This window comes from Bombina bombina, chromosome 4, assembly GCF_027579735.1.
Source record: "Bombina bombina isolate aBomBom1 chromosome 4, aBomBom1.pri, whole genome shotgun sequence".
Lineage (NCBI taxonomy): Eukaryota > Metazoa > Chordata > Amphibia > Anura > Bombinatoridae > Bombina > Bombina bombina.
Window position 1 is genome coordinate 1048702968 of NC_069502.1, and position 26374 is coordinate 1048729341.

At 38.4% G+C, this 26374-nt stretch overlaps 1 protein-coding gene across 2 annotated transcripts in view; it reads right to left on the reverse strand.

Annotated features, from left to right (window-relative positions):
• Positions 1 to 26374, reverse strand: part of GZF1 (GDNF inducible zinc finger protein 1) — a 48798-nt gene that overhangs the window by 12956 nt on the left and 9468 nt on the right. For both annotated transcript variants that reach the window (XM_053712187.1, XM_053712186.1), the window contains exons 3-5: positions 15799 to 15893; positions 5985 to 6152; positions 722 to 879 (exon numbers count right to left, since the gene is read on the reverse strand). In XM_053712187.1, the coding sequence (XP_053568162.1) occupies positions 722 to 879; positions 5985 to 6152; positions 15799 to 15893 (421 nt within the window). The remainder of the gene's footprint in view (positions 1 to 721; positions 880 to 5984; positions 6153 to 15798; positions 15894 to 26374) is intronic.

Below are 26374 nucleotides of genomic sequence, written 5' to 3' on the forward strand. Positions count from 1 at the left end.
GAAAGTCTACACCAGAATTTGTTTTGTTTAAAAAGATAGATAATCCCTTCATTATCCATTTGCATAACCAACACTGTTATATTAATATACTTTTTAACTCTGCAATTACCTTGTATCTAAGCTTCTGCAGACTGCCCCCTTATCTCAGTTCTTTTGAGAAACTTGCATTTAATAATTACACCGGGAGCGAGCACAATGTTATCTATATGGCACACATGTACTAGTGCTCTCTAGCTGTGAAAAACTGTCAACATGCACAAAGATAAGGGGTGGCCTTCAAGGGCTTAAAAATTAATAAATTAGCCCACCTAGGTTTTGCTTTTAACAAAGAATACCAAGAGAAGAAAGCACATTTGATGATAAAGGTAAAGTGTATGCTATCTGAATCATGAAAGTTTAATTTTGACTAGACTGTCCATTTAAAGTACAACCTGGAGGTTTTCGAATTAAAATAAAAAGTAATATTTACATGCATAAGTATTTTTAAAACAGTATTTTTCCTGGTATTTTTTCTGCATGGGTTATGTATATATTTACTGTGCTTTTGATGTTAGAACAATGGTAGATATCAATCTAAAGTGAATGTGTAATATACTTTATTTTGTATAATTAAAGAAGGAGACATTTGTAAATGAGCTATAAATGTTTTTCTCTTATCTCCCTTTTAGTGTCTGTTTTCAATGTAATGAAAAAAAAGAAAAGGACATTAAATAATTCTTACAGATGTATGTCTTCGGAGCGTAGATTTATCAGTAAATGTTCGCTGACATGCAATACACATGTAGGGTTTTTCTCCAGTGTGTATACGTTGGTGTCTTTGTAGTGCATTGAGTTGAGTGAATTGTTTTCCACATTCATTGCAACTGTAAGGCCGATCCCCTGGGGGGAAAAAAAAAAAAAGGGGAGGTAATTTTTACAAGACTGTTCAATAAATTACCAACTCAAAACAAGATACCATGAAACAAGTAATGGCATTAAATTTTCCTATCTTACATTTCAAAAACTAGAGAGTAAAATACTAAGGGCACGATCCGATATACGGCGTAGGTTTCGGCGCAAGCGAGGGAACCCGCACCGCCCGTAGCTTCACCTCGCACATTGGGGTATTACATATACCCTGCCGGCAGTTCCTAAAGTGCCGTAAGTCGGATAAACTAGCGATGTCCAGAAATAAGCGTAAGTACAAATTTCTGGAGTCGCCAATGACTTACGGCACTTTAGAAACTGCCGGCGCCTAAGAAAACTAACTAAAATTTTAAATCTCCCGTAACTGTCTAACACGCCTCCCAAAAATAAGCCTGACACGTATACCCCTATATCCGCAATCCCCCCTCTCACTCCTAATAATAAATGTATTAACCCCTAGATTGATAACCCCCCACCGCAATAAACCTATCCTAGTATTAACCCCTAAACCGCCATAGCCCACACCGCAAAAAACCTATCCTAGTAGTATTAACCCCTAAATCTCCATAGCCCACACTGCAATAAACCTATCCTAGTATTAACCCCTAAACCGACGTAGCCCACATAGCCTATTAAATCTATTAACCCCTAATCTGCCGCCGCCACTATAATAAAGTTATTAACCCCTAAACCTAAGTCTAACCCTAACACCCCCGTAACATAATTATTATTTAAATAAATCTAAATAATATTACTATTATTAACTAAAGTATTCCTATTTAAAACTAAATACCTATAAAATAAACCCTAAGATAGCTACAATATAATAATTACATTGTAGCTATTTTAGGATTTATTTTTATTTTACAGGCAACTTTGTAATTTATTTTAACTAGGTACAATAGCTATTAAATAGTTAATAACTATTTAATAGCTACCTAGTTAAAATAATTACAAAATTACCTGTAAAATAAATCCTAACCTAAGTTACAAATACACCTAACACTACACTATCATTAAATAAATTAAATTAATTAACTACAATTAGCTAAAATTAAATACAATTAACTAAAATAAACTAAAGTACAAAAAATAAAATTACAGAAAATAAAAAATAATTACAAGAAGTTTAAACTAATTACACCTAATCTAAGCCCCCTAATAAAATAAAGTCCCCCAAAATAATAAAATGCCCTACCCTATACTAAATTACAAATAGCCCTTTTTTTTGCGGGGCATTGCCCCAAAGTAATCAGCTCTTTTACCTGTAAAAAAAAAAAAAAGACAATACCCCCCCCAACATTACAACCCACCACCCACACACCCCTACTCTAAAACCCACCCAATCCCCCCTTAAAAAAAACCTAACACTAACCCAATGAAGATCTCCCTACCTTGAGCTGTCTTCACCCAGCCGGGCACAAGTGGTCATCCTATCCGGGCAGAAGAGGACATCAGGACCGGCAGAAGGCTTCATCCAAGTGGCATCTTCTATCTTCTTCCATCTGACGAGGAGCGACTCCATCTTGAAGAGATCCGGCGCGGAGCATCCTTCCAGCATGACGGACTAACCACGAATGACGGTTCCTTTAAGGGACGTCATCCAAGATGGCGTCCCTCGAATTCCGATTGGCTGATAGGATTCTATCAGCCAATTGGAATTAAGGTAGGAAAAATCCGATTGGTTGATTTAATCAGCCAATCGGATTGAAGTTCAATCCGATTGGCTGATTGGATCAGCCAATAGAATTGACCTCGCATTCTATTGGCTGATCCAATCGGATTGAACTTCAATCCGATTGGCTGATTAAATCAACCAATCGGATTTTTCCTACCTTAATTCCGATTGGTTGATAGAATCCTATCAGCCAATCGGAATTTGAGGTACGCCATCTTGGATGACGTCCCTTAAAGGAACCGTCATTTGTCGTTCGTCCGTCGTGCTGGAAGGATGCTCCGCGCCGGATCTCTTCAAGATGGAGTCGCTCCTCGTCGGATGGAAGAAGATAGAAGATGCCGCTTGGATGAAGCCTTCTGCCGGTCCGGATGTCCTCTTCTGCCCGGATAGGATGAAGACTTATGCCGGTCCGGATGTCCTCTTCTGCCCCATCAGATGAAAACTTCTGCCAGGATCAGATGACTACTTGTGCCCGGCTGGGTGAAGACGGCTCAAGGTAGGGAGATCTTCAATGGGGTAGTGTTAGGTTTTTTTAAGGGGGGATTGGGTGGGTTTTAGAGTAGGGGTGTGTGGATGGTGGGTTGTAATGTTGGGGGGGGGGGGTATTGTCTTTTTTTTTTTTACAGGTAAAAGAGCCGATTACTTTGGGGCAATGCCCCGCAAAAAAAAAAAAAGGGCTATTTGTAATTTAGTATAGGGTAGGGCATTTTATTATTTTGGGGGACTTTATTTTATTAGGGGGCTTAGATTAGGTGTAATTAGTTTAAACTTCTTGTAATTATTTTTTATTTTCTGTAATTTTATTTTTTGTACTTTAGTTTATTTTAGTTAATTGTATTTAATTTTAGCTAATTGTAGTTAATTAATTTAATTTAATTTATTTAATGATAGTGTAGTGTTAGGTGTATTTGTAACTTAGGTTAGGATTTATTTTACAGGTAATTTTGTAATTATTTTAACTAGGTAGCTATTAAATAGTTATTAACTATTTAATAGCTATTGTACCTAGTTAAAATAAATACAAAGTTGCCTGTAAAACAAAAATAAATCCTAAAATAGCTACAATGTAATTATTAATTATATTGTAGCTATCTTAGGGTTTATTTTATAGGTAAGTATTTAGTTTTAAATAGGAATACTTTAGTTAATAATGGTAATATTATTTAGATTTATTTAAATAATAATTAAGTTAAGGGGGTGTTAGGGTTAGACTTAGGTTGAGGGGTTAATAACTTTATTATAGTGGCGGTGACGTTGGCGGCGGCAGATTAGGGGTTAATAGATTTTATAGGCTATGTGGGCTATGGCGGTTTAGGGGTTAATAATAGAATAGGTGTATTGCGGTGTGGGCTATGGCAGTTTAGGGGTATATACACTTTATTAGTTAGTGCGGTGGGGGATTGCGGTTGACAGGTAGATAGACATTGCGCATAGGTTAGGTGTTATTTTTTTTTTTGCAGGCATTTTAGGGAGTTACGGTGCTCCCATATTCAGCGCAAGGCCTGCTACGGCTGCATTTTATGGCGAGGTGAAAATGGAGTAAGATTTCTCAATTTTCGCCACGTAAGGCCTTGCGCTGGATATTGTATACCGACTTACGACGCGGTCCCATGTTAGCCTATGGGAGTAAAAATTGCGAGCGACGGGTGAAATATACGTGCCACATTTAGATGCGGCGCTGTATATAGGATACCAAAAACGCGCAAAACCCGGCATCGACGGCTTTTGCGGGCGACACTGCATATCGGATCGAGCCCTAGATATTAAGTGCAAGGTCCAAGACAACCTCTAGGACTGTTAAGCAGATTGATACTCAAATTGAAAAAGGACCCACTAAATCTGATGTAGTAATGGCTATACTGAGCTCTAGCTAGTAACAGTGGACTGTCTGGAGAACTATATGGCAGTAGTTTTTGTAAAAAAAAATAAAAAAATATATATACACACATGGTGTTCATGAAGTGTTTACGTTAAAACAAGAAATACATTTGATGATAAAAGTACATTTCTTAACAAAACAAATATGTTGAATGAAACATAAAATTGTAACTTTGACTCGTCTTTTATTTTTGAGGCTGCAGGTGGTGGTAAGTTTAACCAAATACTCCAGTCTAATACTGAAATGCGCCAATTCTTCAGACCATTTTACTAAACAAGTGGTTATTGTAAACTGTGTGTTAACCCAACGCAAAGAGTTAAAACACATAGGGCTCAATTTATCAAGCTGCAGCATTTGAGCTTCTGCTTCCTAACATATACACCAGACTGTGGTGCTTGACAGCTTTGCGCGAGTAGAGGGAGGAATTGCACAAGCAGATGCTTGTGCAATGTTAAATGTGGGCTGCATATTGCTGCCCACTAGCAGCAATGCTGGGCAGATAGGTTTGTGGGAGTGAATCTTGTCTCTCTGGAGTTTCTTAAATTGAGCTTATAATAGTTCAAATCATGCTTAGGAAGCAAAACTGTTGCTGCTCCTAACATACTTCTTCTTTGCAGCATATGCATGTAGCGCCCAATCACCGGCGATCTTGCACAAGAAGTACATGGGAATGCATTGGATGTGTTAGTTTTAACTATTAGTTTAATCCCTTTGGATGTGTTAAGAAAATACTCTAAGGTTTAGATAGAGCATGCAATTTTAAGAAACTTTCTAATTTACTCCTATTATCAATTTTTCTTTGTTCTTTTGGTATCTTTATTTAAAAAGCAGGAATGTAAAGCCAGCCCATTATAAGTTTAGAACCCTGGATAGCGCTTGTTTATTGGTGGCTACATTTAAGCCACCAATAAGCAAGCAAAACCCAGATTCTCAACCAAAAATGGGTAGGCTCCTAAGTTTTACATTCCTGCTTTTTAAATAAAGATAACACGAGAACGAAGAAAAATTGATAATAGGAGTAAATTAGAAAGCCGATTAAAATTGCATGCTCTATCTGAATCATGAAAGAAAACATTTGGGTTTAGTATCCCTTTAAAGAAATACAGCTAAAGGGTAAACTCCAACCTAGGAATGTAAAAACTATGCAATTCTGAATCATTAGTATAAAGATACAACTATTTTCTGCACCAAAATAATGCATTAGCAAAATAATGTTGTTGACAAGACATTCTTACTATAAATTTAAAAAAAAAAAAAAAAAGTAGTAAAAGGACACAGTATAATATTTTGATCCACGGCAGATGAAAAAGGTTTTAGATATTCTCATAATTACAGTGCCCAAAATGGCATTTGAGAACCATAGACAAACCAGAGTTAATTTGTATTCTTGTTTGAGCACAAATGGTTAAGTGGTAGGTCAATTATTTTGACTGTGCACTTGTTTATGGGAAGCTATATTCTAAAATTCGTACATGTCAACGGAAAGAGAGATTTGAGAAACACTAGTTTAGAACAGGATACCTGTGTGGACTTTAATGTGTTGGTAAAGGGAGTTCCTCTGAGCAAATGTTCTCAAGCAGATATCACATTTATATGGTTTAGAGCCAGTATGGACTCGATTGTGATGTTTTAAATATTCTTTAGAGGCAAAACTCTTTCCACAGGTTTCACACATGAAAGGTCTTTCTCCTATGAAGAAAAGATAAGAGTTGTTAAGTTTGAAGCATGACACAGGATATCTACCCTTACCTGCTGTCCTATCTGTATGCAATAGGTCAGATAAACCTTCCTCTTGTAGAAGCATAACAGTCAGTGGGGCCTATCTATCATGCTCCGAATGGAGCTTGATGGCCCGTGTTTCTGGCGAGTCTTCAGACTCGCCAGAAACAGCAGTTATGAAGCAGCGGTCTAAAAACCGCTGCTCCATAACCCTGACCGCCTGCACTGAGCAGGCGGAAGGAATCGCCGCAATTCAACCCGATCGAATACGATCGGGTTGATTGACACCTCCCTGCTGGCGGCAGATTGGCCTAATTGTCTAATGTCCCTAAAAATGGCCAGAATGTGACACTAAATAGCACATTAAACTCAACTAAATTTCTATTATCGTTATGAAAGGGCATGACTAAACATGTTAGCTTTCAACTTAAAGGGATACTAGACCCAAATTTTTTCTTTCATGATACAGATAGAGCATGCAATTTTAAGCAACGTTCTAACTTACTCCTATTATCAAATTTTCTTTGTTCTCTTGCTATCTTTATTTTAAAAAGCAGGAATCTAAGCTAAGGAGCCGGCCCATTTTTGGTTCAGTACCCTGGATAGCGTTCGCTGATTGGTGGCTACATTTAGATGACTATGGATATAATCTTTTACAGTTTTTAGAATCCAATTTTAAATTTGCCCAGGCATAACACCAAAAAATGCTTTTCCTGCATATATCCATCGTTATAACCTGGTGAAAGGAACTAGAATCTTTTTCATTTGTACATACTGGACAGGAGAAGAGCTGTTTTTATATGCAGACACCACTAGATATAATTTTAATTTAAAAAGCGAGGCCCTTATTTCATGCAATGAGACGTTTTGCACATGTAAAACTGCATGAAGGACAATACGATTTTTTATTTTATTTTTATATACAGTATTATATATTTTAGCAGCTCTGCCATTTCATTTTTTATATTATTAAAAGTGATAGCACTAGAAATGCAGGAGACCACTCTTAAAACAAGATGTCTTATGAATTTCTTAAATTTGGGCTTGACATATAATGGAACTCAGGGACACATTTCTAGAATCTTACTGTCTGTATATATTTCATTATTCTAAATAAATATGAAAACAAATATTCTGAATTACTCAACAATACTCTTAATGGCTTGGGCTCCTACATTTCACAGACACCTACTGTAAAGGGACAGTAAAGTTAAAAAAACAGACAAACATGGGGAAACCCAAAACATTTTCTTTCATAATTGAGACATCACCGGCACTCCCATGAAGCCTGTGAGTGGCGCCACTAGGCCACCAACGATCTCTGGCCTGTAGTTAGGAAGATTGTCAAAAACAGCATTTGATCGGCATTCCCCCTGCATGACGAGAAGGGTTCATCATGCGCATTCAGGTATCGATGTATAAGATGAGAACACCTTGTCATGCACATCGAAGGGGTTAAGTTACATTTATAAAACAATAAAAATGTTATAATATTGCAAACTATATAGACTACTCTCAAACCGCAAATTTTTCTGTGGAGAACACAGAGTAATACAAGTGCAGGCACCAATCACCAGCTAGCTCCCAGTAGTGCACTGCTGATCATGAGCCTACCTAGGTTTACTCTTCAACAAGGTAAAGCAAGAGGACAGAGCAAGTTTGATAATAGAAGTAAAATGAAACCAAGTAAAAAATACATTTTTATGATATTTTAAACAATATTGTCTCTTTTAACACTTTAACCAATGTTGCCCTCTGATTACTTAGAAGTGCTTGGGGCACAGTTAATGTGCTAGCAAGCCAAGAGCACATACATCTTTCTTTCATGTAATTGGCAAGAGTCCATGAGCTAGTGACGTATGGAATATACAATCCTACCAGGAGGGGCAAAGTTTCCCAAACCTCAAAATGCCTACAAATACACCCCTCACCACACCCACAAGTCAGTTTTACAAACTTTCCCTCCTATGGAGGTGGTGAAGTAAGTTTGTGCTAAAGATTTTTACGTTGATATGCGCTTCTCAGCATTTTAAAGCCCGATTCCTCTCAGAGTACAGTGATTGTCAGAGGGACGTGAAGGGAGCATCACCTATCGAATGCAATGATTTTCCTAAAGGGGATCTATTTCATAGGTTCTCTGTTATCGGTCATAGAGATTCATCTCCTACCTCCCTTTTCAGATTGACGATATACTCTCATATTCCATTACCTCTACTGATAACTGTTTCAGTACTGGTTTGGCTATCTGCTATATGTGGATGGGTGTCTTTTGGTAAGTATGTTTTCATTACTTAAGACACTCAACTATGGTTTGGCAATTTATGTATTTATATAAAGTTCTAAATATATGTATTGTACTTATATTTGCCATGAGTCAGGTTTATGTATATTTCCTTTTGCAGACTATCAGTTTCATATTTGGGAAAAACATATTTAGGAAAATAGTTTTTTTCAAATTGACTGCTTTTCATTAAATTTTTGCGGGCAAAATTAGGCTCGCGAGGGCGCAAAATTCTGATGTTTATTGCGTCATTCTTGGCGAGAGAATTTTTTGGCACAAAGGAATACGTCCGGTGACGCAAATTCGTAATTTCCGGCGTCTTAATTGACGCAGAGTTTCCTTGCACAAGGTTGCGTCTGCAATGACGCGAGTGTGTCATTTACGGATGTTGTTAGCGCCAACATTTTTTCATTTTGCGTTGTGTGTCATACTTGGCGCCAAATAATTTCATTATTTAAAGCCCCATTCCTATATGCCTCTTGCCTTTTTCTATGTCAGAGGGCTATGATGTTTGCATTTTTTCCCCCATTTTCTGAAACTGCCATATAAGGAAATTGATAATTTTGCTTTATATGTTGTTTTTTCTCTTACATTTACAACATGTCTTAATCTGATCCTGTCTCAGAAACCACTGTTGGATTCCTGCTGCCTGATAAGAGTTCTACCAAAGATAAGTGTATCTATTGTAAATTAGCTTAGATTATATCTCCAGTGGTAGTATGTAACAGCTGATATACTATTACATTCAGAGAATGTATCCATCAGTACTAGTACAATGCCTGTTGTTCCTTCAACATTTAATGTACATGATATCCCTGTGAATATAAAAGATTTTATTGCAAAAGGCTTTGTCTGCTATCCTGCCTTCTAATAAATGTAAAGGTCTTTTGAAACTTCTCATAAAGTTAATGAAATTTCAAATGACCGACAACATACTGAATTATCCTCCTCTGATGGTGATCTATCTGATTTAGAAGATCCTTCCTCAGATATTGACACTGACAAATCTACTTATTTATTTAAAATGGAGTATATTCGTTCCTCGTTTAAAGATGTGTTGATTTACATTGGATATTGAGGAAACTAGTCCTCTTGATACTAAAACGAGTAAACATTTAAATTCTGTTTATAGACCTCCTGTGGTTACTCCAGAGGTTTTTCCAGTTCCTGATGCTATTTTTGATATGATTTAATAGAAGTAATAGAATAGGCCTGGTACTTTTATCCCTTCTTCAAGGTTTAAAAAATTATATCATTTGCCAGCAGTTAGTTTGGAGTTTTGAGAAAAGATTGCCAAAGTTGATGGGGCCATTTCTACCCTTGCCAAACGTACTACTATTCCTATGGAAGATAGTACTTCCTTTAACCCTTTGAGTGCTAAGCACTTTCCCACCTGGGTGCTAAGATTTTTAAAGTTTTTTCTTTTCTTTTTTTAACAAACATTTAACTTTTTTTTTTCTTTTTTTCAGACCCCCAAGACTCACACTGTTGGAAAGGTTAGGCGATTGCCTTTCCAATGATGGGTCTTGGGGGTCTGTAGCTGCTTAAATGCCTGAAATACAGGCTTCTAAGCAGCATGCCCCCTGCTCCTATACTTAACAGTGTTAAGTATAAATAAAGTTGCACGGTGACGTCATCACGTTATTGCGCGTGACGTCACCATGCAAAACGGGAAGCCCCAGTGATGCCTGTCATTCTACAGGCATGATCGCCGGGGTAGGAGCAGGTGGGAGCCCCCAGATCTCCCTCAAGGTGGGAGAGTGCTAGTGACGGCATTAGCACCAGAGTGGGAAACTCTGTGACGGCTCAGAGCCGTCATTAGCACTCAATGGGTTAAGGACCCTTCAGATATGAAACTTGAATCTTATCTAAGGAAAGCTTATTTATATTCTGGCTATCTTCTCAGACCTGCCATTTCTATGGCTCATGATGCAGCTGCATCAACTTTTTGGTTAGAAAGTTTAGCGCAACAGGAAATGAATCCTGATTTGTCTAGCTAATCATTTTATCTGTGATGCCATTTTTGATATCATCAAAATCGATGTTAAATCTGTGTCTTTAGCTAAAAGAGCTTTGTGGCTCAAATATTGGAATGCTGACATGGTATCTAAGTCTAGATTACTATCTCTTTCGTTCCAAGGTAATAATTTATTTGGTTCTCAGTTGGATTCGATTATTTTAACTGTCACTGAAAGGGGAAGGGAGTTTTTTTGCCTCAGGTTAAAAGACCTAAGGGTAAATCTAAAATGTCTAACCGTTTTCGTTCCTTTCGACAAAATAAGGAACAGAAACCTAATCCTTCCCCCGAAGAATCTGGGTCCAATTGGAAACCTTCAAGTTGGAGTAAATCCAAGCCATTTAAGAATACAAGCCAGCCCCCAAGTCTGCATGAAGGTGCGGCCCTCATTCCAGCCCAGCTGGTAGGAGGCAGATTAAGATTCTTCCAGGACATTTGGGCAGATTCTGTCCAAAATCAATGGATTCAGAGTAATACCTCCTGTGAGAAAATTTTTTCTCTCACACATCTCAGCAATTCCAGTAAAGGCTCAGGCTTTTCTGAAGTGCGTTTCAGATCTGAAGCTTTCAGGGGTAATCATACCAGTTCCGTTTCAGGAACAGGGTCTTGGGTTTTTATTCAAATCTATTAATTGTCCCAAAGAAAGAAAATTTATTCAGGCCAGTTCTGGATCTGAAAATTTTGAATCATTTTGTAAGAGTGCCAACTTTCAAAATGGTGACTATAAAAGGACTATTTTGCCTTTTGTTTAGCAAGGGCATTATATGTCCACGATGGACTTACAGGATGCATATCTTCATATGCCGATTCATCCAGACCTCTACCAGTTTCTGAGATTCTCTTTTCTAGACAAGCATTACCAATTTGTCGCTCTTCTATTTGGCCTAGCGACAGCTTTCCTTTTTGGACGATATCTTGGTACTAGCTTAGTCTTTACATTCTGCAGAATCTCACACAAATCAACTAGTGTTGTTTCTTTAAAGACATAGTTGGAGGATCAATTTTCAAAAAAGTTCCTTGATTCCTCAGACAAGGGTCACCTTTTTTAGGTTTCCAGATAGATTCAGTGTCCATGACGCTGTCTCTACAGACAAGAGACAAATTAAATTGGTTTCAGCTTGTCGGAACCTTCAGTCTCTATCATTCCCTTCAGTAGGGGTGTGCATCTTCACTGGTCTCACAATTCGATTACGACTATCCTGTCAACTATTCGATTCCGCAATGCATCACGATTACTGCCCATGATTTTCATGAACTTGATCTATTCCATAATATATATATATATATATATATATATATATATATATATATATATATATATATATATATATATATATATATATATAATATATATATATATGCACACACATCCCCGTTTTCTATCATTTATAGGTTTTTCCTAACATACATTATCTTCTAACAAAATTAAATATTTATCCCAATCTGCAACTGGGTTGCCCCAGTGAAGTTTGTGTTACATCACCTAATAAATTAAATTGCTAATAACCCTTTAGATGCTCCAGTGAAAACTCCACATGCCTGCCCATTTGTAATATGCCCCACCTGCCTACAAAGGGTATTTTGTTTTTGTACTTGTATTTCTTAAAATACTTGTAATACTTGCATGTATTACTCCTTGCATGGTGTAAAATCTTTTGCAATACAGTGCTTAGCCGACGATTAACACTGTGTATAAAAACATGACAGACTTTTATGCTGACATACAGACAGGCCAATAGTGTTCAATATGTGATAACCTCAGGGTGTTTGCACAGAAAAGATCTGTATTAAACAGTTAAATCACACTAATATTATCCTCAAGCACATACATAAAATATCCACACTCCCAAACCATTCGTTGTAAATTATATTAATGTAGCTGTTCCTCTAAAGCCATTTCAGTGAAAGCGTTGGATTACCATGGAGGTTACAGATTAATTATATCTAGTCAAATGGCAAAGCTGATAAAAATGCCCCAAAATGCCCCAGCAAGGCTACGTCCACTTAAATTAAACAGAGGTGTTTGCAGATCTTTATGGTAGCCTTAGAAAGGAGTAGTTAATACTACTGTCTCTTTATGGGTGAAGGGGAGAAACGGATGACATGGGCCAGACACTATTAACTTAATAGTGTCTGGCCCATGTCATCCGTTTCTCCCCTTCACCCATAAAGAGACAGTTCCTTCTCAAATCAGTGTGAATGTTGTATACACCAGGAAATAGTAAATCCTCCAACTCAGGAAGTCTTCACACTGTCTACTGTGTGATGGGAAATGTAGTCCGCCGGCACCCGATCTTATCATCCTTAACAGTACACTGTCACAAAATAATATATATGACTACAACTCCCAGAGGAAGCTGGGAAGACTGCGCATGCGTTCTGCGATTTCATAGCCTCCCTTTGAGGCAGGGTCACGTGACGTTGCGCGATGAAGTCACTGACCCCTGAATCGATTCAGGTCTGCACTGCATCGATGCAAGCATTGTTAACGGCTGCATCGCGATGCATCACTGAATCGATTATTTTCAGCAGCCCTACCCTTCAGTAGCTATGTACATGGAAGTTTTAGGTCTCATGATTGCAGCATCGGTCGCGATACCCTTTGCTCGTTTTCATATGTGACCTCTCCAGCTTTGTATGCTGAATCAATGGTGCAGGGATTATTCAAAGATATCACAATTAATATCCTTAAAAACTCCAATGTTCGACTCTCTCTGGTGGTAAGCTCACATTCGTATAGTTCAAGGGGCCTCTTTTGTACGTCCAACCTGGACTGTGATCACAACAGATGCATGTCTTTCAGGTTGGGGAGCTGTCTGGGGATCTCTAATAACACAAGGGGTTTGGAAATCTCAAGAGGCGAGGTTTCTAATCAATATTTTAGAACTCTGTGCTATTTTCAGGGCTCTTCAGGTTTGATCTCTGTTGAAAAGAGATCCGTTTATTTGTTTTCAGACAGACAATATCACAACTGTGGCATATGTCAATCATCAGAGTGGGACACACAGTCCTCAAGATATGAAAGAAGTATCTCGGATATTTGCTTGGGTGGAATCCAGTTCCAGTCTAATTTCTGCAGTTCATATCCCAGGTGTAGACAATTGGGAAGCGGATTATTTCAGCTGTCAGACTATACATCCGGGGGAGTGGTCGCTCCATCCAGATGTGTTTTCTCAGATTGTTCAGATGTGGGGTTTTCCAGAAATAGCTCTGGTGGCTTCCCATCTAAACAAGAGACTTCCCAGGTACCTGTACAGGTCCAGGGATCCTCAGGCGGAGGCGGTGGATGCATTAGCAGTTTCTTGGCGTTACCAGCCTGCTTATATTTTCCTGCCTCTAGTTCTTTTTCCAAGAGTGATCTCCAAGATCATTATGGAACAATCGTTTGTGTTGCTGGTAGTTCCAGCATGGCCTCACAGGTTTTGGTATGCGGCTCTTGTTCGGATGTCCAGTTGCCAACCTTGGCCACTTCTTTTAAGACCAGACCTTCTGTCTTAAGGTTCGTTTTTTCCATCAGGATCTCAAATCATCAAATTTGAAGGTATGGAAATTGAATGCCTAGTGCTTAGTCATAGAGGTTTCTCTGCCTCAGTGATTAATACTATGTTGCAGGCTCGTTAATCTGTTTCTAGGAAGATTTATTATAGAGTTTGGAAGACTTATATATTTCATGGTGTTCGTCTCATATATTCTCCTGGCATTCTTTGGAATTCCTAGGATTTTACAGTTTCTTCAGGATGGTTTGAATAAAGGTTTGTCTGCAAGTTCTTTGAAGAGACAAATCTCTGCTCTTCCTTATATTCACTGTTTTGTACAGGCTTTGGTCTGTATGAAGCCTGTCATTAAATCAATCTTGGAGTCTTAATTTGGTTTTGAAGGCTTATAGGCTCCTCCATTTGAGCCTATGCATTTTTTAGACATTTAACTACTTTCTTGGAAAGTGTTGTTCCTTTTGGTCATCTCTTCTGCTGGTAGAGTTTCCAAATTATCTGCTCTTTTTTTGTGAATCTCCTTTTTTGATTTTCCATCAGGATAAGGCAGTTTTGCGGACTTCATTTAATTTTCTACCTAAGGTTGTGAATTCTAAGAGATCCTTACATTCTTTGGATGTTGTAAGAGTTTTGAAATATTATGTTGAAGCTACTAAAGATTTCAGGAAGACTTCTAGTCTATTTGTTATCTTTTCTGGTTCTAGGAAAGGTCAGAAGGCTTCTGCCATTTCCTTGGCATCTTGGTTAAAGTTGTCGATTCATCAGGCTTATTTGGAGTCGGGTCAGGCCCCGCTTCAGAGAATTACTGCTCATTCTACTAGATCACTCTCCACTTCGTGGGCTTTTAAGAATGAAGTTTCAGTTGACCAGATTTGCAAAGCAGCAGCTTGGTCTTCTTTGCATACATTTACTAAATTCTACCGTTTTTATGTATTTGCTTCTTCAGGCAGCCGTTTCAGTTTGATTCTTCTGCTTATGTTTTTTCTTTTCATTTATGAGAATAAACTTATATTTTGGGTTGTGAATTTATTTTTTCAGCAAAAATGTCTTATTATTGTTATCCCTCCCTCACTAGTGACTCTTCTGTGGAGTTCCACATCTTGGGTATTACTATCCCATATGTCACTAGCTCATGGACTCTTGCCAATTACATGAAAGAAAACAATTTATGTAAGAACGTACCTGATAAATTAATTTCTTTCATATTGGCAAGAGTCCATGAGACCCACCCTTTTTATGGTAGTTATGGTTTTTTTGTATAAAGCACAATTATTTCCAAATTCCTTTTTTTGATGCTTCTTACTCCTCTCTTTATCACCCCACTACTTGGCTATTCGTTAAACTGAATTATGGGTGTGGTGAGGGGTGTATTTATAGGCATTCTGAGGTTTAGGAAACTTTGCCCCTCCTGGTAGGATTGCATATCCCATACGTCACTAGCTCATGGACTTTTGCCAATATGAAAGAAATGAATTTATCAGATAAGTTCTTACATAAATTATGTTTGTTTGAGATTCACTGTTGGTATAGGGGTAGTGAAAACCCATCTCCATGTATTGTGGTCACCATATGTGATGACCAGAACCAAGAAGGGGGGGGGGGTGCAAAACCCATAATCTGGGCCCATTTGAAATCTCGAAAACCATTACATTTTAAAATGTTTCTTCTTGGAAATGGTGATAGTCTTGGTTTATGTTTATACAAATGTACAATTAGTTAAAATAAATTAAAAAAACACAAGTGGATTTTTTGGTGGGTAGTGCATTACAAGGATAGAAAGTGAGAGACATATAGAGATTTAATATATGGTTGCTGAGATTTTCTTACCTGTGTGGTGTCTTTTATGATAGATAAGCATGTGGTTTTGAGAAAATTTTGCTCCACATTCATCACAGACAAACGGTTTCTCCCCAGTGTGAATTCTTAAAAACATGCACCAGGTTAGGATTTCAGACAATATTTGGAGAAAACTTACTTTCTGAAACAAAGGATTCTTATCAATCTTGTTAAAATACAATGATTTGATACAAAGACCAGACCTATACACAAATGCTAAATGGCATAACTAAAGAAAAAATATATAAAAATACATGGTAAAAAAGTCCTGTTTCCCTGTTTACCAGTCAGTCAAGAAAAGTTACAGATCCACTTGAAGTTAACTACGAAAAAAAGACTAAATCCCCTACTTGTAATTTCTTTCTACTGTGTTACTAAAGCTTTTCAAATGCATTGCTAATCCAATAAAAAGGCGTACACACATACTTCATATAAATTATATTTATATTTTATATATGGCAACCTATGACAGTGCACATAAGTATGTGGACACCTGACCATCACCCTTATATTAACTTGTTGAGCATCTTACGACAGTGCACATAAGTATGTGGACACCTGACCATCACCCTTATATTAACTTGTTGAGCATCTTAATGCAAAACAATGGGTGTTAATATGGAGTTGCCCCCAGCCTTTGCAGTTATAACAGCAGCCACCCTTTTGGGAAGGCTTTTGTAGTGTGTATGTGGGACATAATAGTGCAATATTGTTTTGATAGGAATACAACAATTTTTAGTCAATTCTAGGGTAAAACCTACATTCGTTAACCTCAAATCAGTTAATCATATTCAGATGTACAAAATAATCCACCAATACTGCATGTATATGCGGCAAATAAAACCATCCAAAAGGCAAGCCAAAGTCTTTTCAAAAAATTCCTTTGAGGTTAACGAATATAAGTAGGTTTTGCCCTGGAATTTAATAAAATTTGTTGTATTCCTATCAAAACAATATTGCACTATTGTGTGTCACTTTTTGTTCCCTCTCTATACATATTCTGCCTCCTGTGACGTGGAGGGAAAGTGAGAAAAGAGTAAGAAAGGGACCTACCATACCCAAGCAACACAGAAGCACTCTGATTGACTAATGAATCCAGGACCTCTTATTCTATCAATGCGCAGTACTTACATCATTTGATTGAGGGAGTTTTCCAGTAAGTGGGCAATTTTATCATTTAGCCGAGATTATTGCTGAAGCTACTAGCTGTCACTACATATTTTACTCATGCAGCTTTTATTTGGAACTATATCTATTTACATAGAACTATATATTCATTGGCCAATATATTCTTTTGGGATTTATACATTAACATTTAAAATCAATTGTTTTTTATATTGGTTTATTATATTGTGGACAGTATTCGGTGTTTCTCTTGTAAGGTGTATCCAGTCCACCGATCATCCATTACTTGTGGGATATTCTCCTTCCCAACAGGAAGCTGCAAGAGGATCACCCACAGCAGAGCTGTCTATATAGCTCCTCCCCTAACTGCCACTACCAGTCATTCTCTTGCAGCTCTCGACAAAAAAGGAAGTAGCTAGAGAGATGTGGTATTTATTTAGTTTATCTTCAATCAAAAGTTTGTTATTTTCAAATGGTACCGGAGTTGTACTATTTTAGCCTTAGGCAGAAAATAGAAGAAGAGTCTGCATGTGGTCTTTGATGATCTTAGCAGGTTGTAACTAAGATCCATTGCTGTTCTCACACATAACTGAAGAGAGAGGTAACTTCAGCTGGGGGAATGGTGTGCAGGGTCTCCTGCTATGAGGTATGTGCAGTTAAAATTTTTCTAGAGAAAGAATATGCAAGAAAATGCTGTTAATACCGGAGTTATTTAAGGTAAGCCTGATTACAGTGATTTAATAACTACTTGTATCATGCTTGCTGTAAAAGGTAATATTCTTATTACTTTCTCACATTACTGAAAAATAAAATGTTTGCTGGAAGTGTTTTAAACGTTTTTTTTATACATATTGGTGATAAAACTTTATTGGGGCCCAGTTTTTTCCACATGGCTGGCTAGATTTTGCCTAGGGTTAGTTTTGTTAGGCCCTCTCACTGTGAATACAGGGTGGGAGAGGCCTATTTTCGCGCCTAAATGCGCATCAGATTTTGTAGCTTGAGACATCCAGTTTCCCTGAAGGAGTCTCCTGAACACTTGGGACCTCTCTGAGGGTTTTTTGTGCCTTTCAAAATCGTTATATGGGCAGGTAGGGCCACAGGAGAGCTGTGGCAGTTTGTTGTGACTGTTGAAAAAAGTTTATATCGTTTTTTTGATCCGGTTTTGAAACTAAGGGGTTAATCATCCATTTGCAAGTGGGTGCAATGCTCTGTTAGTCTATTATACACACTGTAAAAATTTCGTAAGATTTACTGCTTTTTATCACTGTTTTTCAATATCTGACAAAATTTGTTTCTCTTAAAGGCACAGTACATTTGTTTACATTTATCAAAGTGTTTTCCAAGCTTGCTGGTCTCATTGCTAGTCTGTTTAAACATGTCTGACATAGAGGAAACTCCTTGTTCATTATGTTTAGAAGCCATTGTGGAACCCCCTCTTAGAATGTGTACCAAATGTACTGATTTAAGTTATAAAGATCATATTCTGTCTTTAAAAGATTTATCACCAGAGGAAACTGACAAGGGGGAAGTTATGCCGACTAACTCGCCCCACGTGTCAGAACCTTTGTCTCCCGCTCAAGAGGCGCCAAGTACATCTAGCGCGCCCATGGCGTTTACTTTACAAGACATGGCGGCAGTTATGGATCATACCCTTACAGCGGTATTGTCCAAACTACCAAGGTTACAAGGAAAGCGAGACAGCTCTGGAACTAGAAAAAATACAGAGCACTCTGACGCTTTAGTAGCTATGTCTGATATCCCCTCACAATATGCAGAAGCTGAGGCAGGAGAGCTTCTTTCTGTGGGTGATTTTTCTGACTCAGGGAAGATGCTTCAACCTGATTCTGATATGTCTACATTTAAATTTAAGCTTGAACACCTCCGCGTGTTGCTCAGGGAGGTTTTATCTACTCTGGGATGACTGTGACACCATTATAGTGCCAGAGAAATTGTGTAGATTAGACAAATACTATGCAGTGCCTGTTTACACTGATGTTTTTCCAATACCTAAAAGGTTTTCAGAAATTATTACTAAGGAATGGGATAGACCAGGTGTACCGTTCTCTCCCCCTTCCAATTTTTAAGAAAATGTTTCCAATAGATGCTGCTACACGGGACTTATGGCAAACGGTCCCTAAGGTGGAGGGAGCAGTTTCTACCCTAGCTAAGCGTACAACTATCCCCGTCGAGGACAGTTGTGCTTTCCTAGATCCAATGGATAAAAAGTTAGAGGGTTACCTTAAGAAAATGTTTATTCAACAAGGTTTTATTCTCCAGCCTCTTGCATGCATTGCCCCGGTCACTGCTGCTGCGGCCTCCTGGTTTGAGCCTCTGGAAGAGGCCTTACAGGTAGAAACCCCATTGGATGATATATTGACAAGCTTAAAGCGCTTAAGCTAGCCAATTCATTTGTTTATGACGCCGTTGTTCATTTAACTAAACTAACGGCTAAGAACTCAGGTTTTGCTATTCAGGCGCATAGGGCGCAATGGCTTAAATCCTGGTCAGCTGACGTTACTTCAAAGTCTAAGCTTCTCAACATTACCTTCAAGGGGCAGACCCTATTCGGGCCTGGACTGAAGGAGATCGTTTCTGATATTACTGGAGGAAAAGGTCATGCCCTTCCTCAGGATAGGTCTAATAAATTAAGGACCAAACAAACTAATTTTCGTGCCTTTTCGAAACTTTAAGATGAGCGCGGCATCAACTTCCTCTAATACAAAACAAGAGGGAAATTTTGCCCAGTCCAAGCCGGTCTGGAGACCTAACCAGGCCTGGAACAAAGGTAAGCAGGCCAAGAAGCCTGCGGCGGCCTCTAAGACAGCATGAAAGATCAGCCCCCGATCCGGTAACGGATCTAGTAGAGTGCAGACTTTCTCTCTTCGCCCAGGCTTGGGCAAGAGATGTCCAGGATCCCTGGGCATTGGAAATTGTGTCCCAGGGATATCTTCTGGACTTCAAAGCTTCTTCCCCAAAAGGAAGATTTCACCTCTCACAATTATCTGCAGACCAGATAAAGAGAGAGGCATTCTTACATTGTGTTCAAGACCTCCTAGTTATGGGAGTGATCCACCCAGTTCCAAAGGAGGAACAGGGGCAAGGCTTCTATTCAAATCTCTTTGTGGTTTCCAAGAAAGAGGGAACCTTCAGACCATCTTAGATCTCAAGATCCTAAACAAATTTCTCAGGGTCCCATCTTTCAAGATGGAGACTATTCGAACCATCCTACCTATGATCCAGGAGGGTCAATACATGACTACCGTGGACTTAAAGGATGCTTATCTTCACATTCCGATACACAAAGCTCATCATCGGTTTCTCAGGTTCGCCTTCCTAGACAGGCATTACCAGTTTGTGGCTCTTCCCTTTGGGTTAGCTACGGCACAAAAAATCTTTACAAAGGTTCTGGGGTCACTTCCGGCGGTCCTAAGGCCGCGGGGCATAGGAGTAGCCCCTTACTTAGACGACATTCTGATACAGGCGTCAAATTTCCAAATTGCCAAGTCCCATACGGACATTGTTCTGGCATTCCTGAGGTCTCATGGGTGGAAAGTGAACGAAAAAAAAGAGTTCTCTATCCCCTCTCACAAGAGTTTCCTTCCTGGGAACTCTGATAGATTCTGTAGCAATTAGGATTTATCTGACAGAGGACAGGTTGTCAAAACTTCTAAATTCCTGCCGTGTTCTTTATTATACTTCTCGCCCTTCGGTGGCTCAGTGTATGGAAGTAATCGGCTTAATGGTACTCTACTAAATCTGGATCAAGAGACCAGGGATTCTCTTCTCTGGTGGCTATCTCGTGTCCATCTGTCCAAGGGTATGACCTTCCGCAGGCCAGATTGGACAATAGTAATGACAGATGCCAGCCTTCTGGGCTGGGGTGCAGTCTGGAACTCTCTGAAGGCTCAGGGGTCGTGGACTCAGGAGGAGGCACTCCTTCCAATAAACATTCTGGAACTAAGAGCGATATTCAATGCTCTTCAGGCTTGGCCTCAGCTAGCGGCAGTGAGGTTCATCAGATTTCAGTCGGACAACATCACGACTGTAGCTTACATCAACCATAAAAGGGGGAACAAGGAGTTCCCTAGCGATGTTGGAGGTTTCAAAGATAATTCGATGGGCAGAGATTCACTCTTGCCATCTATCAGCTATCCATATCCCAGGAGTAGATAACTGGGAGGCAGATTTTCTAAGTCGACAGACTTTTCATCCGGGGGAGTGGGAGCTCCATCTGGAGGTGTTTGCACAATTGATTCAACGTTGGGGCAAACCAGAACTGGATCTTATGGCGTCTCGCCAGAACGCCAAGCTTCCTTGTTACGGATCCAGGTCCAGGGATCCCAAGGCAGCGCTGATAGATGCTCTAGCAGCGCCTTGGTCCTTCAACCTGGCTTATGTGTTTCCACCGTTTCTTCTGCTCCCTCGTCTGATTGCCAAGATCAAGCAGGAGAGAGCATCGGTAATTTTGATAGCACCTGCGTGGCCACGCAGGACTTGGTATGCAGATCTGGTGGACATGTCATCCTTTCCACCATGGACTCTGCCTCTGAGACAGGACCTTCTACTTCAGGGTCCTTTCAACCATCCAAATCTAATTTCTCTGAGGCTGACTGCTTGGAGATTGAACGCTTGATTTTATCAAAGCGTGGTTTCTCCGAGTCGGTCATTGATACCTTAATACAGGCGCAAAAGCGTGTCACCAGGAAAATCTATCATAAGATATGGTGTAAATATCTTCATTGGTGTGAATCCAAGGGTTACTCATGGAGTAAGGTCAGGATTCCTAGGATATTATCTTTTCTCCAAGAAGGATTGGAGAAGGGTTTGTCAGCTAGTTTTCCTTAAAGGGACAGATTTCTGCTCTGTCTATTCTTTTGCACAAACGTCTGGCTGAGGTTCCAGACGTGCAGGCATTTTGTCAGGCTTTAGTCAGAATCAAGCCTGTGTTTAAACCTGTTGCTCCGCCTTGGAGTTTAAATTTAATTCTTAAGGTTCTTCAAGGGGTTCCGTTTGAGCCTTTGCATTCCATAGATATTAAGCTCTTATCTTGGAAGGTTCTGTTTTTAGTAGCTATCTCCTCGGCTCGAAGAGTTTCAGAGTTATCTGCTTTACAATGCGATTCCCCTTATCTCATTTTCCATGCAGATAAGGTAGTGTTACGTACCAAACCTGGTTTTCTACCTAAGGTGGTATCTAATAAAAATATCAATCAGGAGATTGTTGTACCGTCACTGTGTCCTTATCCTACTTCAAAGAAGGAACGTCTTTTACATAATCTTGACGTGGTTCGTGCTTTAAAGATTTACAAGCTACTAAAGATTTTCGTCAAACATCTGCATTGTTTGTTGTCTACTCTGGACAGAGGAGAGGCCAAAAGGCTTTGGCAACCTCTCTTTCTTTTTGGCTAAGGTGTATAATACGCTTAGCTTATGAGACTGCTGGCCAGCAGCCTCCTGAAAGGATTACAGCTCATTCTACTAGAGCGGTAGCTTCCACATGGGCTTTTAAAAATGAGGCTTCTGTTGAACAGATTTGTAAGGCGGCGACTTGGTCTTCGCTTCATACTTTTTCAAAATTTGATACTTTTGCTTCTTCGGAGGCTATTTTTGGGAGAAAGGTCTTGCAGGCAGTGGTGCCTTCCGTTTAAGCGCCTGCCTTGTCCCTCCCTTCATCCGTGTCCTATAGCTTTGGTATTGGTATCCCACAAGTAATGGATGATCCGTGGACTGGATACACCTTACAAGAGAAAACAAAATTTATGCTTACCTGATAAATTTATTTCTCTTGTGGTGTATCCAGTCCACGGCCCGCCCTGTCATTTTAAGGCAGGTGTTTTTTAATTTTAAACTACAGTCACCACTGCACCCTATAGTTTCTCCTTTCTCTTGCTTGTCTTCGGTCGAATGACTGGTAGTGGCAGTAGGGGAGGAGCTATATAGACAGCTCTGCTGTGGGTGATCCTCTTGCAGCTTCCTGTTGGGAAGGAGAATATCCCACAAGTAATGGATGATTCGTGGACTGGATACACCATAAGATAAATAAATTTATCAGGTAAGCATAAATTTTGTTTTTTATTGCTACTATCTATTTGATGTATTTTCTTGATTATGCAATATTAAGCTAATTCTTGGAATAACCGATACACACACACACACACACACACTAGGGCTGCAACAACTAATCGTTATAATCGATTATGAAAATAGTTGTCAACTAATCTCATAATCGATTAGTTGGTTTGCAATTGGTCTGTGCACAACACCAGCTGCTTCACTCCGATGAGCTTATGCACATAGTATTGTGTTTTATGGTTATGCCCTTAACCTAAAGGACATCTACAGATATTTACTTTTCCCTTTTTCAGGACAGTATAAGTTTACAATTACTCCTTGCTAATCATTTGGATTGTTTATAATAAATCAGGCGATTTGGGACCATGCTTTTCATGATATAGTGCCAAGCTTGTTATTTACACCTAGCCCTAGATTGATGGGAGTTGTTATTTGAATGATGTGCACTATTATCTGTTTGCACAATTATTAGTGGTTCGCTTGCTATTGCTGATTATATGTACTGTATAGATAAATGTGTAAGGCTTTGTCCTGTTATTGATATAAAGTCCTTAGCGATATATATATATATATATATATATATATATATATATATATATATATATATATATATTTATATATATATTAATAAATTGTGATAACTGATAATATGTACCAAATTCAACTTCTATAAGTATATATCTGTTATTTTTAGGGCGGACTAGATATTTTTCCCTAACCTTATAGCTGGTTATTTACCATTGCATATAGATATTCAAGATCTTTCTTATGTTAGAATGAAGTCCAGGCTTACTTTGCTGAGAGGCCCCTTGCCAAAGTGGAAAGCACTTTGCATTGGTGGAGCTAACTAAGATAAATATCCCACTTTGGCAAAATTGGCAAAACCCTAATTATGCATCTCAGATACCTCAACACCAACAGTGCCTCTTGCCTGCTGCAGGCAAAATAGCTTGCAAAAAAGCACCATCCCCAGCCAAGAGCATGTAGTTATGTTGACATTTTTGCATTTCAACTCAAAGTTTCTGTAAGAGTGAATAACAGAATGTGATAAACAGTGCTAGCTAGTCTACCTCTTTCTAGTTCTACCGCTTTTCAAACAGTTTGTGGTTTTGTTTTGCTTAATTATAAAAATGTCTCCTGCTGCTTAAAAAAATGGACAAAAAGTTGTATTAATGTAAAGTTTTAGTCTAAAGTTTATATTTGTAACACTCAGTATGTGGATTTTATTTAAAATATAGAAAACAATTATTGATTATTTTTTATCTGATTAATCAGCCGATTATTTTTTCGACTAATCAATTATAAAAATAATAGTTAGTTGCAGCCCTAATATACACACACACAGTAGAGTATAGAAGTCTACCATAACAAAATGGTTTAATTTGATCATAAAAAAGTAGTAAAATATTGTGATCAGTTGATACTTATTACTCAATCACTTTTGTAATCTCTGTTACATATTTATATGGCATTGCCTCTTCACTCAACATTTGTATAAACGTTTTCAAAACTGTTGTTGCACTATATATTTAATTTAAAAGGGTAAAATCCTAACACACACACACGAGTTGTATTAATCTTTTAATTATTCCCATATTATATTAATTATATTAGTATGGCCTTGCTAGAGCTCATGTTAGGGCCTTTGGAGAAGGACATTAGTTGAAATACCTTCTGTAATCATGACAAAAGGAGTTAAAGGGACACTGAACCCAAAAATTTTCTTTTGCGATTCATATAGAGCATGCAATTTTAAGCAACTTTCTAATTTACTCTGATTATCAATTTTTTTTCAATCTCTTGCTATCTTTATATGAAAAAGAAGGTATCTAACCTTTTTTCTTGGTTCAGTACTCTGGACAGCAGTTTTTAATTGGTGGATGAATTTATCCACCAATCAGCAAGGACAACCTAGGTTGTTCACCAAAAATGGGCCGGGATCTAAACTTACATTGTTGCATTTCAAATAAAGATACCAAAAGAATAAAGAACATTTGATAATAGGAGTAAATTAGAAAGTTGCTTAAAATTTCAGTCTACCTGAATCACAAAAGAAAAAAAAATTGGGTTCAGTGTCCCTTTAAGAGAATCAATTTGACCGCTAAACTTTTTTTACAGCGGCAAATTCCAGCTTAATAGAATATGTCTGTGTGAGCAGTTCAACACCAACTAAAGAGATTTTCTGAAGATAAAGAATTTTGAGCCAAAACAAGACCAAGCATGCTTAAAGTGACCACACCATCAGAAGACCAGCATATCAAACTAACATTATGGAATAGAACAGCACAATGCATTCACAATTAAAGCCCAGCTAAACCAGGCACAAAAGCACAGTCAAAAGACAACTGTCAAAGTGTAGTCTTCATGGGAGAGTAGCGGTCTATACATTTTTCAAAAAACAAATGTAAACATTTAGCATGAGTCAAACAATAAAAGAAATCTAAATGTGAATTTTTTGGTTGCAATCCCAGAGTTTATTTGAAGCATGTGAAGCCCCAAATAAATATGTTTATTTTAGGTGTGGGCATGCTTTGCTGCTCTGGAGCTAGCGACTTGCACAAGATCAACTTAAATATGAGCAGTACTAATCTTTTCTGCAGAGGCATGCCCTCACTACCAGTAGGACAACAATTTTAAACACACATTAAACTGTGCTAGATGTATATGAAAAGCACGGAAGAGCAATGAGTGCTAATTTGCACAGCTTTACCTCAATAATCATCAGACCTTAGCCTCATTGAACATTGTTGAAAATATTTGTTAAAGAAAAAAAAAAAAAGGACACCGACATCTCTAAATAATATTTGGAATCCTGTAAATATTGTTGAAATAGTTAACAAATGGTGATCATACTAAATACCGAGAATTTTTTTTATTTCCAGTATGTACTAAAACATATTTTTTGAACTTTTAGTAGAAGAAATGATGCATTTCTTATTAGAAGAAATACATACAGCCAGTGGCGTAGCATGGGTTGTCAGAGCCCAGGGCAAGACAAGTATTGCGCCCCCCCCTAACCCATTAGCACTGACTGAGTCTCTACCACAATACAATTTTAGATAAATATACATATTTCAAGTTAAAGTGAATGTACATTTTGATGCTAAAGTGCCAGGTTTTTAAAAATGTGATTAAAAACAGGGGTACTTTAATTCATCAAAATTTACATTTCACTACTGTTGTGAAAAAAACAAAACAAAATTTACCTTTTAAACTTGACAGCAGCTCCAGCTTCCTCCACCCGTCGCAAAGCCTCTTCCTGGGTCTAAAATGAGGAATCTGGCTTCCACCAATCGCGGCTTTGAATCAGACACTGATTCCCACGGGGGGGGGGGAGAAGCCGTGACTGGAGGATGACCTATCCATCATTT